Here is a 15,747-nt window from a genome sequence, read left to right on the forward strand (position 1 = left end):
TTAAAAACAAGAAAACATCTGAATAAAAAACAAATTCTACTGTTCCCAAATATCTTTGTAAAATATTTCTTCATAAAATAAAGAAAATAAACAAATTTAGAGGTAGTAAGAAATACACCATTGATTCAGTAACTAATTAATAGAAATACAGCAAATATGACAAAATAAACACATAGTTGGTTGCTAGAGAAGCTGGCTCCACTAACATTAACCTTTCATTTTAAGGCGGGACCTAAAAATATGCTTCTCCAGGCCGCGAGTTCTAGAAACCCCTGCTGTCGATTATTATGATGTTTGAAATATTTAAAAGAGTAACAAGTTTCAAATGTTCTTGTATACGACACCTTGTGAATTTCCCTGCGGGGATGAATAAAGTATCTATCTATCTATCTATCTATCTATCTCTCATTTTGATCGTGCTAAGCTAGCATCGCTGTGTGAAATAGCTCTTGAACGTGACCACAAATCAGCCTAAATTGAATAAAATGTGATAAAAATTGATAGAATCGTCTTCATTGTTATTGATATCAGTGTGTTGAATATAATTGTATACGCTGATATTAGACATGGAACTCCAGGGTAAACACGTAATAAAGACTTTAAAGAGTAAAGTTAGATAAAAGACTCGGAAAACAGGCAAAACTATTCACAACGTAGTGCTTAGAGGCTGGCTCAAGTTATAATAAAAAGAGCAATAAAAGAACGGTGCATTGTAATAATAGTGGAATGAAAATTATTCATTTGCGGCAAAAAATAGGTCAAAAGACTAATATATTTTCACAGTTTTGCGTGGTGATGGCCCTGGGAACGAAACTTTTGGGGTCAAACATTACATATTACACGCAAACGACAACGTTACAAAAGGGTTTATATAGATTAAATGATTCACTCTGCCTCACAGATACGAGCCACTCGAAGAAAGCGGAGGCCAAAAGAACATTTCTCTCTGTGTGCGTTAAAAGCTAATTCTTCACAGCCACAAAGAGAAGCGTTACTAAGTTCGTTCCTGACACACTTGAGAAGCTCTCTGATCAGTATGGTCATTAGGCAGCATGTTAGCTTACACCCATTAAAACTGGCCGGTGGGAGATTCCCTATTAATGCTGGAGAGAGTCACAGGGATGACTGATCACCACTAATCCATCCGGAAAGCCGTGAAAAGACTTGCCATGTGGGCCACGAGCTGAATATTTTCAGCTTGAAAAGTATCCTGGGTACACATGGAAAGACATTTACAACTGTATTCGAGTTTGATAACAAATGGTTACGTCAAACATGGCATCATAGTTTTATAATTGATCTCGAGTACAGAGTTTGTACACCTTTTTCCTGGACAAATTCAAGCACTTTTTAAGGACTTTTAAAGCCAATTTCTCCAATAACATTAGGAAAAGAAATCTAGTAGAAATAATGTACTGTATTTAGCAGAGCCACAAATGTATCTGCGGTTTATATATGCAATTTTTAATCTTCATGTGGATTTATCAAGACATGATTTTCAAATCTTAAATAACTCGCGACACATTTGTGGATTTGAACAATACGTGTGTAATAATTTTTAAGAAAGACCTCTCAACATATTGAGTGGTGGGTAAAAATGATGGTAATGTGTAGCTTACATTTTCAGTTGCAGGAAGTTCTTCACATTACAATATACCACTGCATAGCCCATAACAAATGTCTATAATTGATATGTAATCCGGGCAGCACGGCGGCGCAGTGGTTAGCGCTTGTGCGGCACAGTTCATGTCATGGGAACCTGTCGTGGGTTCAAATCCAGCTCCGGACTTCCTGTGCGGAGTTTGTATGTTCTCCCCGTGCTTGCGTGGGTTTCCTCCGGGCACTCCGGTTTCCTCCCACGTTCCAAAAAACATGCATTTCAGGTGAATTGGCCGGTCCAAATTATCCCTAGGTGTGAATGAGCGAATGAGTTGTCTGTCCCTGTGTGCCCTGCGATTGGCTGGCAACCAGTTCAGGGTGTCCCCTGCCCACTGCCCGATGATTGCTGGGATGGGCTCCAGCCCCCCGCGACCCTACTGAGGATAAGCAGTACGGCTAATGAGATGAGATATGTAATCCTTGCACTAATGCTCATTTCATAGAGCCCTGTCTCGGTAAAGCATGCACCTGTCCTCTTTGGCGCGACCCATAAGAGGCGATGATGCTTCATAAGACGATTCCATAAAAACTAATGCCAGCAGCCACCAATCAGAAGTGAAGAAGAAATACAATGACCAAACAAAGCCACCAGAGAGCAGTGTCAAGATAATAATAATAATTTCCTTTGTATTGTCATTCTTTGTAAGAACGAAATGTCATTTTAAAGCAAACTTTTTGAGTAAAATGGCAACAATTTCAAGCATTTACAAGCACTTCACCCAAAATTCAAATCCTTGAAAACAAAAAATTAAAATTCAAGCAATTTCAAGGACGTGTTAAAACGCTGTAAATAACATTATGGGTCACATTTTTCCCCAGCCGGATGGAGAGGCAGCCAACCACATTGCCATATATCATGCAGGGGACCCGAAAAATTCAGGAAGCCTTTATTACAGGGGGCGAAGCGTTTTTGTGTCGGATGAAACCGTGTCCCCCCATGGGAGCTGTTTGCAGAGTTAATATAGAAACACGAAGCAACAAATATGCTTCTAATGTGGCGGAAGCGTGAAAGCACAATACCACATCAAGCAGGATGCAGCCACCTTTTTCCTATGGTGGAACCGCAGACCACCTTGATGCGGTTTCTGCACAGCCCGAGGTGGCTTGCGACTAAGGTTCTGCCATCTGAGACTCACTTCGACGAAGTTTGGTGGATGAAAGGAAAAAGGGAAAGGCTGCCTGTTCCAAAAGTCAGATATTATCTTCCCGTACGCATGTTTTGAAAAAGAACCTTAAACAACGTCTCCGGTTTCACACTTTTGGGTTGAGATGAGAGTCAATCAATACAAAGCGTGTTTTCAGGCATGCCCTTGGCAGGTTCCGTTGGGTGGGAATAAATCAGAAAGCTCTGATCTAATTTCAAGCTTAAAGAGTGTCATCAACGCAGCCCAGAAAATCATCAGCAGCTCTCTGCACTGTCTGGAGAACATTGTGTCTTTCTTTAATTTAAAAGAGCCGAGTCTACAATCAGTATCCTGTAAACATAACCCATCTATCCTATTATTCGTTTTCTGATCATATTTTTGTCTTTTAAAAGGACACTGTGTAATATTTGACCACGAGATGTTGCTGTATTGCATAGAGCAACCGAAAAACGAGACCTACAAAGCACAAGAAATATGATAAACTAGGAAGACTAACCAAACTGCACCATTTTTTGTCTTGTTTTTTTTTTCTAAGCCTTTCAAAAGGTTTTTTGATTTTTGGGTACCCTTTGTAGCAAGATGGTGGACAATCATGTCAGCTCTATCCCAGTGATGTAAAATAAATACAAATTTATTGAACTACAAGTATTTTTTTTAAAAATGCACATTTATATCATAGGTAATGTATTTTTGCTCATTATTCAAATAGGTATCATTCTTTTTTTAATAAATGAGGCACTAAGTAATGCACAATGTCCCTTTAAGTCAGAGGTCTTAGAGGTTGGGCAGCATTAGGTTCTCCACAAGAAAAGCACTGATAAAGAAAATACCACTGTCCTCAAATAAGTTCTTAAACTAAAATATTGAGAAAATAAATCAATTAGGAAAGACTTAAAAAAATACATGCAAGTCATAAAATGAAAGTATCATTTAGATCGGTGGTCTCCAACGTAGTGACCCTGGCGGACAGCTGAGATGCCTGCGGACGTGTTTAGAAAATATCTCACCAGTACTAAGTCATTGGGATTTTCTAGTAAAATATTTCTTTTACCCGTTGACTGAATCTATTTAACCTTACTTTCAATAATTAACCTGGTATTGACAAAGTAACACCACAGTAATAACAAGAAAAGTTGTTCTATTACAAATGCGTATTAAACTGTGTGCCCTTTGCACTAATAAGTAGCAAAAAGTAGCTCTTAGCTAGAAAGACGTTGTAGACCCCTGATCTAGATTCTACTGTATGTCTTTTACCTTTATTTTTGAAAAAATTAACTGTTCTGAAAATGTTTCTTGCAGGTGATTTATTAGAACCTTCAACATCTGTGACAAATGACAAGGCAAATACAGCAAAGTTTTGTTTTACAACCATGGTCAGGCAAATGAAACATGTTTAGAACGCGGCAGAAACTCACCAAAAGTTATTTAAACCGTGCATCCACTGTCCTTCAGGCTTCAGTTTGACATATTGTCCCGCAAGTCGCGTGTTTATCCCGGATTGTCACCTCAAATCGCCTTGCAACCAACATATACAACGTTGTTATCAACGACAATAAAGACATTTCTATTCTAATTTCAGCCTAAGATGGCGGACACACCTAGTGAAGAGATATCACGGTGACCCACTGAGGAAATCAAGCAACCTGCAGACCACACGCCCCGTACCGTCTTTCTTACGACACAGTGAATACCGCAGCGGCGACTAAAGCCTAGTTAACGAGGCTAAATGTGTACTTAAACCGCTGGAGAGGTGCCGAGAAGAGATTCCGTCACCTTAATTCAACTTTACAACCTCTGTCAAGGAAGCCTTGTTTTCATTTATCCCTGATGACTTTCTGTTATTGCGCTAAAAACTATAAAGGACAATAAAATTATCAACTTTTTCAGATGCAGATCGCCCCGAGCACTTGTTTCAAGGTGCATCGCACTTTGCAGTAGTCACAAAACAAAAACATCACAACTCGGCTTCCGCCCTTTTCGTCGCTCACAAAGCACCGTTCCTTAAAAGAACTCGTAAACACATGCGATAATTACACCGTGTACTTGATTGGGTCTTCAAACTCGCTCTCTAGGAGTATGTCTAGGAATATTTAAATGGTACCTTATCCACCCCTCCCACCACATTTACCACCACAAAGCACCCAACTAATTAAGGCATTCGTACAAAGCTAATGATTAAATATTGCTGAAAATTATTTTTTACCAATCTCAAGTTGCATATTATTTTTCAGTTGACAATTGAGAAAATTGAAAGCTGTTTGTCACAGTTTCTGGAACAGGGTACCGTACACCCTTTCCATGGCCAAATTCAAGGACTTTTTAAGGACTTTCTAAACCCAATTTCAAATTTCTTCAGTGCCATTACAATAAAAAATCCAGTGTGAATCATGTATTCTACAGATCCACAAATTTATCTGTGATTTATATGTGTGATTTTTAATCTTGCATGTTCATTTATTAAGACAAAAGATTTTTAAATCAAGTAAATCGTGAATATATTTGAGAAAAATCTCTCCGCATATAGGCGATGGGTAAAAATGATAGCAAAATGTAGCTCATGTTTTCCATTGTAGGAAATTCTTCCAATTACAAATTACCGCTGGGAAAGGCTACCTTTACTTTTCTATGGACCATTAAAAAATGTAATTTACTGATACATAATTTTTGCATTTCATAGCGTGCTGTTTAGCTGAAGCATGCACCTGTCCAATTGGGTGCAATGATGCTTCAAAGCACAATGCCATACAAACTAATGTAAGCTGCAGGTAATGATGAACTAAGAAGAAATGCAATGGCAAAGCAAAGCCGCCAGAGACCAGTTTCGGTGGCACTTTTAAGGAGACTTGTTGAGAAACATGGCAACAACTTTAAGCATTGACAAGCACTTCACCCTAAATTCAATATTTGAAAACACAATATTAAAGTGTATGCATTTTTAAGGATTTCAAACCCTGAATTTCCACAACGATGCAAACAATGGACAGTAAAATCACACAATTGTATTCTTAAACTTATAATCAAGGCAATACTAAGAGGGAAACAAATTTTAACAGTTAAGTCGACTGGCTCTCCTTTTACAAGACTCACCGGGAAAGAAAAGAAGAGCCCTCCCCAAGCTCACCTGTGACACGAACCATGTTTTATTTCCTCGACGTTGGACGTTTCTCATAATACAAAATACGTCGAGCTAATCCCAATGCAGTGTTGACAGTTCCAATACCCCAAGCTCCCGGCATTAGCGTCGCGTTAGCCGTGTAATCCCGGGCCGAGTGCCACTTATAGCAGGCGAGCTTTGTAGAAATAGAGAGACTGTCAAACGTCCGTCCTCTCCCATGACAGTCCACTCAGTGTGTACGTGTGTTTACCTGCTATGCTAACACTTAGCCGCCTAGCTTCCCAAAGAAGCGTCGGAAAGCTAGTGAACTCCCGAGTAACGCGAGCGTCAGGCGGGACTTACCTCAGCGAACATCGTTCAGAAAGCGTCCGGTGGGCCCGGTTACCCCCACCACATCGTTTGACCCGAACGGGACGGCTTCCTCGGCGGTTAGAAACGATCGGATTTCCAATCTCCGTATTCCCTTTCGGGCGTCGCCATGTTTGCGAGCCTTACGTCTCGAGTGCCCCGTTTGCAGACGTTGCCGCCTGATTGGCCAGAGGCGTGATGACGTAGGCGTACGCCCGGGACTTGAGTGACGCACATGAATGAACATTCGTGTTTGGACAAAACTATTCATGTTTTCTTTTTTAAAACGTATTTACTGATTTAATTTATCTATCTATCTATCTATCTATCTATCTATCTATCTATCTATCTATCTATCTATCTATCTATCTATCTATCTATCTATCTATCTCTCTCTCTCTCTCTCTCTCTCTCTCTCTCTCTCTCTCTCTCTCTCTCTCTCTCTCTCTCTCTCTCTCTCTCTCTCTCTCTCTCTCTCTCTCTCTATCTATCTATCTAAACCAAATACTGTTTTATTTATGTATGCATATATAAATCACTCAGTGCCCTAATACAAAGGCAGATGTTTTAGTGGTTGATTGGTGCTAACTTGACTCTACAGTACTTCTAATAATTATAATCTGGTAATAACCTAATAATTAAAAAGTAACAAAACAGTGATAACATGAGAAGTTGATGCATATCAGAGTGTTTTCCTTTCGCGCTAAATAACATTTACATTTTACTCAGTCCTTGCTCATTACTACCCGAAACTCTGTCTGATAAAATAAACAAAAATGTTGTGCAATTGATGTGCTTGGGCGCTATCTAGTGGTAGTAATTTAGCGGACCTTAAATTTAATTTTCAAGAACTGTAGTCTTTTTCAAAATCCCTTTTAGGTTCTAACCACACGGTTCCATTGCATATTTATAAAATAGCAATCCGTTGAGCTTAATTCATTCAATTAAATTGCATAACTTTTTTACCTATGCGTGCTAAACATAACGACTTTGGTCAACTCAGTAATTTATGATTTAAACGCCCCCCCCCCCCCCAAAAAAGAATCTGTATTCAAATAAAGTGATTCAAATGGAAACTCCTCATCCGATCTACATGTCACCACAAACCGAAGGGATAATCAATATTTTACTGCCTCAATTGAACAATCCCCACTAGATGAGACGGTGGGGAAATTCCCCCATGTTGTGAAATGCCCGAAAATCCCATATTTGATTGCAGTTTGTTGGTCTGAATAATTTAAAAAGCTAAAACTGCAAGACTGGTGATCAAAAAAATGCAATGTAGTTCACGGAACTTTCAGAAAGCATTCTAATGAGGTTACCCTGACTTTCTCGTGTTTATTTTTGTCTCTTTGTTTCACCCGGTCCATACAGTGGCTTGCGAAACTATTTGGCCCCTTTGAACTTTGTGACCTTTTGCCACATTTCAGAGTTCAAACAATAAGTGGGACATACTCATGAATTAGAATACACTTTATTGGATATTTTAAACTTTTTTCAAAAAATAAAAAACAAAAAAGTGGGCCTGCAAAATTATTCAGCCCCATTGAGTTAATACTTTGTAGCGCCTCCTTTTGCTGCAATGACAGCTGCAAGTCGCTTGGGGTATGTCTCTGTCAGTTTTGCACATCGAGAAATTGATATTTTTGCCCATTCCTCCTTGCAAAACAGCTCGAGCTCAGTGAGGTTGAATGGAAAGCGTTTGTGAACAGCAGTTTTCAGTTCTTTCCACGGATTCTCAATTGGATTGAGGTCTGGACTTTGACTTGGCCATTCTAACACCTTGATATGATTTTTTGGTGAACCATTCCGTTGTAGATTTTGCTTTATGTTTTGGATCATTGTCTTGTTGGATGACAAATCTCCGTCCCAGTCTCAGGTCTTTTACAGACTCCAACAGGTTTTCTTCCAGAATGATCCTGTATTTGGCTCCCTCCATCTTCCCATCAATTTCAACCATCTTCTCCGTCCCTGCTGAAGAAAAGCAGGCCCAAACCATGATGCTGCCACCACCATGTTTGACTGTGGGGATGGTGTGTTGAGGGTGATGAGCTGTCCTGCTTTTACGCCAAACGTAACGTCGTGCATTTTTGCCAAAAGGTTCGATTTTGGTCTCATCTGACCAGAGCACCTTCTTCCACATGTTTGGCGTGTCTCCCAGGTGGCTTGTGGCAAACTTTAATCAACACTTTTTATGGGTATCTTTAAGAAATGACTTCCTTCTTTCCACTCTTCCATAAAGGCCAGATTTGTGCGGTATATGATTGACTGTTGTCTTATGGAAAGATTCTCCCACCTTAGCTGTAGACCTCTGAAGTTCATCCAGAGTGATCATGGGCCTCTTGGCTGCATCTCTGATCAGTTTTCTCCTTGTATGAGCTGAAAGTTTAGGGGAATGGCTCGATCTTGGTAGATTTGCAGTGGACTGATACTCCTTCCATTTCACTATTATTGCTTGCACAGTGCTCCTTGGGATGTTTAAAGCTTGGGAAATCTTTTTGTATCCAACTCCAGCTTTAAACCTCTCCACAACATTATCTCGGACCTGCCTGGTGTGTTCCTCGTTCTTCATGATGCTCTTTGAGCATTAAACAGACCTCTGAGACTATCACAGTGTAGGTGCATTTATACAGAGACTTGATTACATACAGGTGGATTCCATTTATCATCGTGAGTCATCTAGATGAACATTAAATCATTCAGAGATCCTCACTGAACTTTTGGACAGTTTGCTGCACTAGAATGAAAGGGGCTGAATAATTTTGCACACCCACTTTTTCGTTTTTTGTTAAAAAAGTTTAAAATATCCAATAAAGTGTCTTTCACTTCATGATTGTGTCCCACTTATTGTTGATTCTTCACAAGAAATTACAGTTTTATATCTTGATGTTTGAAGTCTGAAATGTGGCAAAAGGTCACAAAGTTCAAAGGGGCCAAATAGTTTCGCAAGCCACTGTATTTGCTGGACACTTTTAAGTTACCGTTTGTATGCATTAGGGTCTGTAAATAATTTATCTTCTATTGCCGTTGAAGTGCTAAACTTTTCAACAGTTAGCCCTGCCCTTTGTTGGTTATTTTATCGTTATTATTATTATCAGTCTTGGTTGGGGTTACTGGTCGGTAGAAAGGTAGGTGTAGGAATAGGTAGGTGTAGAGTAGGTCGATTTTGAGTTAGGTAGGTTTGGAGGAAGGTAGGTAGAGGTAGGTAGAGGTCAGAGGATAGAGGAAGGTAGTAAGTGGACGGGTAGGTAGGTAGGTAGGTAAGTAGGAAGGTAGGTATGTAAGTACAGTAGGTGTAGAAATAGGTGGGTGTAGAAGTAGGTAGATGTTGAGGTCAGTTAGTAGGTGGAGGTAGGTAGTTAGTGGACAGGTAGTTAGTGGACAGGTGGGTTGATAGGTAGGTAGGTAGGTAGGTAGGTATAAAGGTAAGTAGGTAGTAAACAGGTTGTTAGGAAGTAAGGTAAGTAGATAAGTAGGTAGTGGATAGGTAGATAATGGGAAGGTAGGTAGGTTTGTAGTGGTAGGTAATGGACAATTAGAGGTAGATAGTGGATAGGTAGTGGTAGGTAGTAGACAGGTATAGTAAAAGAAAATAAATAAATTAGGGCATAAATTGAAAAAAAAACAGTGCATTATCTCGGGGGCAACTGATTATCTTTGTGCGTGCATGCGCTAATTACATGCTCTTTGCTTATTGTTGAATAAGGACATCGCTTGTCTCACGTTTTTTATGTTTTTCCCAATAAAAGTCACTACAATAAATGTTGAGATTGAAGTACTGTACTGTACAATTAGTATTCATCTATATTTGGCCACTAGAGGTCACTGTTTATTTGTTCCTTGGAAAAAAGCGGAAAAAGCACAATAAAAAAAGAAGCATGATAAAATGGATCAAAATTCAGGATGGATGTGAGAATTACGCTAAAAAAAGGCAGTTCTTTATTGAAAAAAATGCATGTTTACTGAATTTTTCTTCAAAATATACATATATATTTTGAACAGATGTCAGGGGCAGCCATTTTGGTACTGGACTCTTGTAGTGTCCTTATTATAAAGATATTTGTTGTACTTTCTTATACGGCTTGTAAAGAAATGTGTGTTCTACTGTTGGACAATCTAGGAAAAGTCATAATATTTAATATATATTATTAATCACAAGGGAAGAAGAAATGCAATGGCAAAGCTAAGCGACCAGAGAGCATTGTCGGCGTCATTTTTGGGCAAATTCCAAGCATTTTCACGGATTCCAAGCACCTGGCGTGTGAACCCTGAATCAATTAGGGGCTCAACACGTGAGCCTTGATTATTTACGCTAGCAACTCTTTCGTCATTGTCACTTGACAGCAAGTGGCAAAATGGCTGCCCCCTGAGGTTGGTTTTGCTGCTAAATTCATGGAGAAGAAGCAATGTTCTCTTGATTTCCCAACCGCCTGACACACTGTCATATATTTAGAAGCGCCTTTTTTCCACAAGCGTCACATAAATACTTTGAGCGTTTGAGCTACCGCCTCTCCGTTTTCACGGAAATCCAGCAGTATATCAGGTGACTCCACAATGGGACATTCGGGGGTTGTTCGAGCAGCCCTTATATATGAAAGTATATTCGTCTTCCATTATTGATGCCTCTCCGAGGAGTCGTTGGCTAGCTTCCGGAGCGAAGCTAAGGCCAAGTCGCGGCTATAAGCTAGCTTAATGTGACGCTTTGGCGTAAAGGAAGAAGAGCGGCCGGTGTGTTGAGAGGTCATGGGGGCGAAGAGGTGGAATGTGACAACCTCTTGTAATTTAATGACCAACTAAACTAAAAAAATGGATGTTTGGTGGGAAAATTACTATCACCTCTTTGGGAATATGCTAATGTGAACGTATAGAGAGGGGTGTCAGACATGCAGCTCGCAAGCTGGATCAGGCCGCCCAAGGGTTTTAATCCAGCCCCCGAGGCAACACTGAGAGAAGATCAAAAGAAAAATTATGTGCGGTTTTAAATAGGTCAATTTGTATTCTTACTCTTCTCTCTTTTTCCTTTCTTTCTTTCTTTCTTTCTTTCTTTCTTTCTTTCTTTCTTTCTTTCTTTCTTTCTTTCTTTCTTTCTTTCTTTCTTTCTTTCTTTCTTTCTTTCTTTCTTTCTTTCTTTCTTTCTTCCTTCCATCCTTTGTGTCTTCCTTCCTTTCTTATCCATCTCTTTCTCCTTTTCTCTTTCTTTCTCTCTCTCTCTTTTTCTCTCTCTCTCTTTTTCTCTCTCTCTCTTTCTCTCTCTCTCTCTCTCTCTCTCTCTCTCTCTTTCTTTCTTTCCCTGATCTTTTCTTCTTCCCTTATCTTTCTTTCTCTCTCCTTCTCTCTTTTAGAAAAGCGTACCTGAAAAAACATTGGTTTTACTGTTCATGTATCCCTCTACTTTAATTCTTTTTCTCAAACAAAATTAAAACAGATGCAGTGAAAACTCTGTAAAAAGGAAATGTTCTTGCACACACCCTAAAAGATCCCTCACACAACAAGGTATTAAATTGTATCGTTAAAATAACTCACACGAAACAGGAAACCTCAGTGACTCACCAAAATTGAAAAAAAAGTACAAAAAAAACACTCATTCAATTAAAGCGCACTTAAAAACTAGATGAGCCAGGTTGTTACAAGGTACATGCATTTTTCTATGGTACCAGCACTTGGACAGATGGCATCATCTAGAACACAGGTCTCCGACCTTTTTCAAGCTGATAGCTACTGTTTTCTACTTAGAAGTGCTAAGGGCACCTATTTTGAAATACATTTCTAAAATAAAATCTTAGCTTGTACCACTTCCTATGGTTGTTACTATGTTATTACCAGGTTAATTTTTGGAAAGAAGAAAAAGGCGGATAGAAAGAAAGAGAGGAATGAAGAGAGAAAGAGTGAAATAAATGAAAGAGTAAAATGAGAGAAACAAAAGAGAAAAGGAGAGAGAAAGAAATAAAAGGGAGAAAGATGTAAATATAGTCAGAAATGAAATGAATTGAAATGAAATGATCTGCTTTTCAAGTCAATGACTTCCCAAAGCGCTTTACAATGTGCTTCACATTTCCCAATAGCGGCCGTGCAGCCATGTATGGGGATTCAGTGTCTTGCCCAAGGACACTTCGACATGTAACACGGAGGAGCCGGGATTCGAACTGCGATCTCTTGATCCCAAGACGAGCACTCTACCTCCTGAGCTACTGCCGCCCCAGAGAAAAAGAAAGGAGAGAGATAGAGAGAAAAGAGAGAAATAAAAAGAAAGAAATACAGAGAGCAAGAAAGAAAGTTAGAGAAAGAAAGACAACAAAAGAAAGTGAGAAAAGATGACCAAGGAAGAAAGAAAAATACAAAGGAATAAAGAGACCATGAGAGAGAAAGAAAAAGAGAATGACAGAAAGAGAGAGAGAGAGAGAGAGAGAGAGGGAGAGAGAGAGAGAGAGAAAGAAAGAGCAAAAGAGTGAGGGAGAATAAAAATAGAAAGAAAGAAAGAAAGAAAGAAAGACAAAGCGAAAAGAAAGAGAATGGAGAGAGAAAAGGAATACAAGAAGGAAAGAGAAAAACAGAGAAGAAGAGAGAGAGAAAGAAAGGAAGAGAAGAAGAGAAATAAGTAGGAAGTAAGGTTAATTTGACTAAGTCAACCATGAAAGTATTCATTTTACCCCCAAAAAATTACAATGGCCCAGCACTGGTGAGGTAATTTCAGACGAGGTCTGCAGGCACCTCGGGTCTCCTCAGAGTGTATTGTATGTATGTATTATATATGTATATGTATGTATGTATCGCCTGTTCAAGCGCACTTAATGACACACTGGTGCACTCATTCATTGTTAGTCATTTAGGTCGACATTGGATCATTCAGAAGTCATCAGGGAACTTGTAGAAACAGTTGGCTGAACTGAGAGAACAGGGGGCCAATATTTTTGCAACACCAACTGTTTTTAGTTTTTTAGTCGTAAATGTAATATAAAATGTTGTATCTCACCTGTTGATTCTTATAAACAAATCGTTTTTAGCTTTAAGTTTGAAGCCCGAAATGTGGCAATAAAGCAACAACTTCTTGCACTAGGCACTGTACAGTCTGCTGCATGAGAGGGCCTTCATTTTTGCTCATTTGTCATGGAAACATTAATGTTGAAAAAAAGAAGAGTATTTGACCTGTGTCCCAACCCGGCGTGCGTTGCCCGGCGGTGGCGCAACGCAGATGAGGGCTGACACTGGCTAAATGTTTGCAGATGAGGCATTGGCGTATCTAATGGCGGCAGTAACAAGGGTCACTGGGGTGGGCCAGAGGGCCAACTTCCCCAGGGCGCTTTTGACTATTTTACCAGCGAGATGTCGACTCCGGTGTTTGGATGCTATTGTGCCGAACTCTACTTAACGTGACCTTCCCCCTGTTGACCTCTCAGTCATTCACTCTGTCACTGAGCTTGTGTCATTCAAGCAAGCGGGGGGCTTCGATTAAAGGTGATTATTTTGGGTGCGGAATCGAATTGGAGTGACTTTATTGTCATTGATATCAACGTGGCGCTCTGGCGTTAAGGTGCGATAAAGGTTTCAAAGAGCCGTGTTTAGTTGTTTAGCCCTTAATCACAAGGAGTCTCAAAGGGCTGTACAGACCACAGATTATTGCAAACTACAGACTATTATTATACCATCCCCTGATCTAAAACCTACATGAGGAAAAACTCAAAAACTTCAACATGAGGAAAATGAAGAAACCTTGGGAAGGAACCGCACATGAAGTAATCCCCTTTCAGGGATGAGAAAAACAAACATAAAAAGACTATCAGAATAAAAGGCAGAAAATATATATTTACAACGTAGTGGTTAGAAACTGGCCTATGGTATTATATTCACGCAATGAAAAATCACCAAAAGTTAAAATCCAGCCTCAGTCCCTGGTGACTAGCTAAGTATGTATCCAAAAGGAAAAGTCTAAAAAGTGAGAAAAGGAATATAAACCTAGCTAAGGAACCATTAGGCGTATGGGTTTTGACATAGAATTGTCTTTATTGTCATTGATATCAACGTTGTGAAACATTATATGCGATGAGATTAGACATGGCACTCCGGGGTAAAACATGTAAAAAAAACTTTGAAGGGAAAAAAGACAATAGATTTTCAGGATAGATCGGCAAAAAATAAGAAATAATTACAACGTAATGGTTTGAAAAACGGACCTAAGTTTTATAATAATACAATGAAAAAAATAATAGTGTATTGTAACAATAGTATAATGAAAGCACAATAACATTTAGCAACAGCAAACAAACATATATAAATTAGTTTCATGCAATAATACTGGTACATATTTTCTCAATTTCAGATATGCTTTTACTTGGAAAATAAAAAATATATTTACATATACACTTAATGAGCCAAGCCAGTATGTAATTTTTGTTTATTACGTTAGTTTGATTTAGTTTAATGAATGGTAAATGGTCTGCATTCATATAGCGCGTTTCAAGTCACTGAAGACTTCCCAAAGCGCTTTACACTTTGCTTCACACTTACCCATTCAAACAACCATTCACACACCCACTCACACACCGATAGCGGCGGCAGCCATGCAAGGCACCTACTTGCTTATTGGGGCATTAGGGGTTCAGTGTCTTGCCCAAGGACACTTCGACATTTAACTCGGAGGAGCCGGGAATTGAACCTGCGACCTCATGAGTGCTCTACCTCTCAAGTTACTGACACCTCTACAAAAATAAGACTACAGAAGGTTTACTACAGAAATACTATACAAAATGCAACTATAGTAATATAACATGTGCACAAGAAAAGTACTACAAATAGGGCTCTACCTCCTGAGTTACTGTCCCCCCTCTATAAAAACACCACTACACAAATATTACTACAAAAGTCAACTATAGTATTAGTACAGGAATACTAAAGAGGTGCTCTACCTCCGTTGCTACTGCCCCTCTACAAAACTACCACCACAGAAATATTACTACAGAAGTACTATAAAAACACAAGTATAGTAATATAACAGGAATAGTAAAAAAGTACTACGAATAGCGCTCTACCTCCTGATCTATTGTACTGCCAAATAATAAAAAATAAACATTAAGCCTTACTAACATCCTTCAATGGTGTTGCATTGTCTTACCTCGTATCATTTGTTATCAAAAATCAAACCTAGTACCTCATAAGACATAGTACAAAATAAAATATTTTAGATCCTAATATGTCCAGGCATGTTAGAACATATCAATTAATCCACTGATACAGTAGTGATGTTTATGGAGACGAATGATTACTTGAAAAGATTAAAATGATTTAAAATATTTTCTTTGTTTTTGTGTGTAAAAATGCACAACTAAGTTCAAAGAGCCCTTATGCCTTATTTTCTATTATGCCTATCTGGTTTTATCTTACTTTAATCAGAGCAGACTGGGGCAAAACACATTAGATTAAGCAAATGGCGCTGGGGCAGTTCTGGAAAGTGTTGTGCCCGTTACTGCAGTTTTTTTTATTTTTATG

General features: G+C 39.0%; 1 protein-coding gene across 4 annotated transcripts in view; it reads right to left on the bottom strand.

Annotated features, from left to right (window-relative positions):
- snx13 (sorting nexin 13) overlaps nt 1-6,414 on the bottom strand; it is a 36,762-nt gene extending 30,348 nt beyond the window's left edge. For 3 of the 4 annotated variants that reach the window (XR_015849766.1, XM_088329027.1, XM_088329026.1), the window contains exon 1: nt 5,926-6,140. Coding sequence is in view for 3 of the 4 variants with exons in the window: in XM_088329027.1 (XP_088185153.1) it covers nt 5,926-5,973 (48 nt within the window). In the remaining variant the exon portion in view is untranslated. Of the gene's footprint in view, nt 1-5,925; nt 6,141-6,261 lie in introns of those variants that run through there. The other variant, XM_088329028.1, reaches the window with a different exon arrangement.
- Between the last annotated feature and the right edge of the window lie 9,333 nt (nt 6,415-15,747).

The sequence above is a fragment of the Urocampus carinirostris genome, chromosome 2 (genome assembly GCF_059441175.1).
Source record: "Urocampus carinirostris isolate Australia breed hairy pipefish chromosome 2, RoL_Ucar_1.0, whole genome shotgun sequence".
In the NCBI taxonomy this organism is placed as follows: Eukaryota; Metazoa; Chordata; class Actinopteri; order Syngnathiformes; family Syngnathidae; genus Urocampus; species Urocampus carinirostris.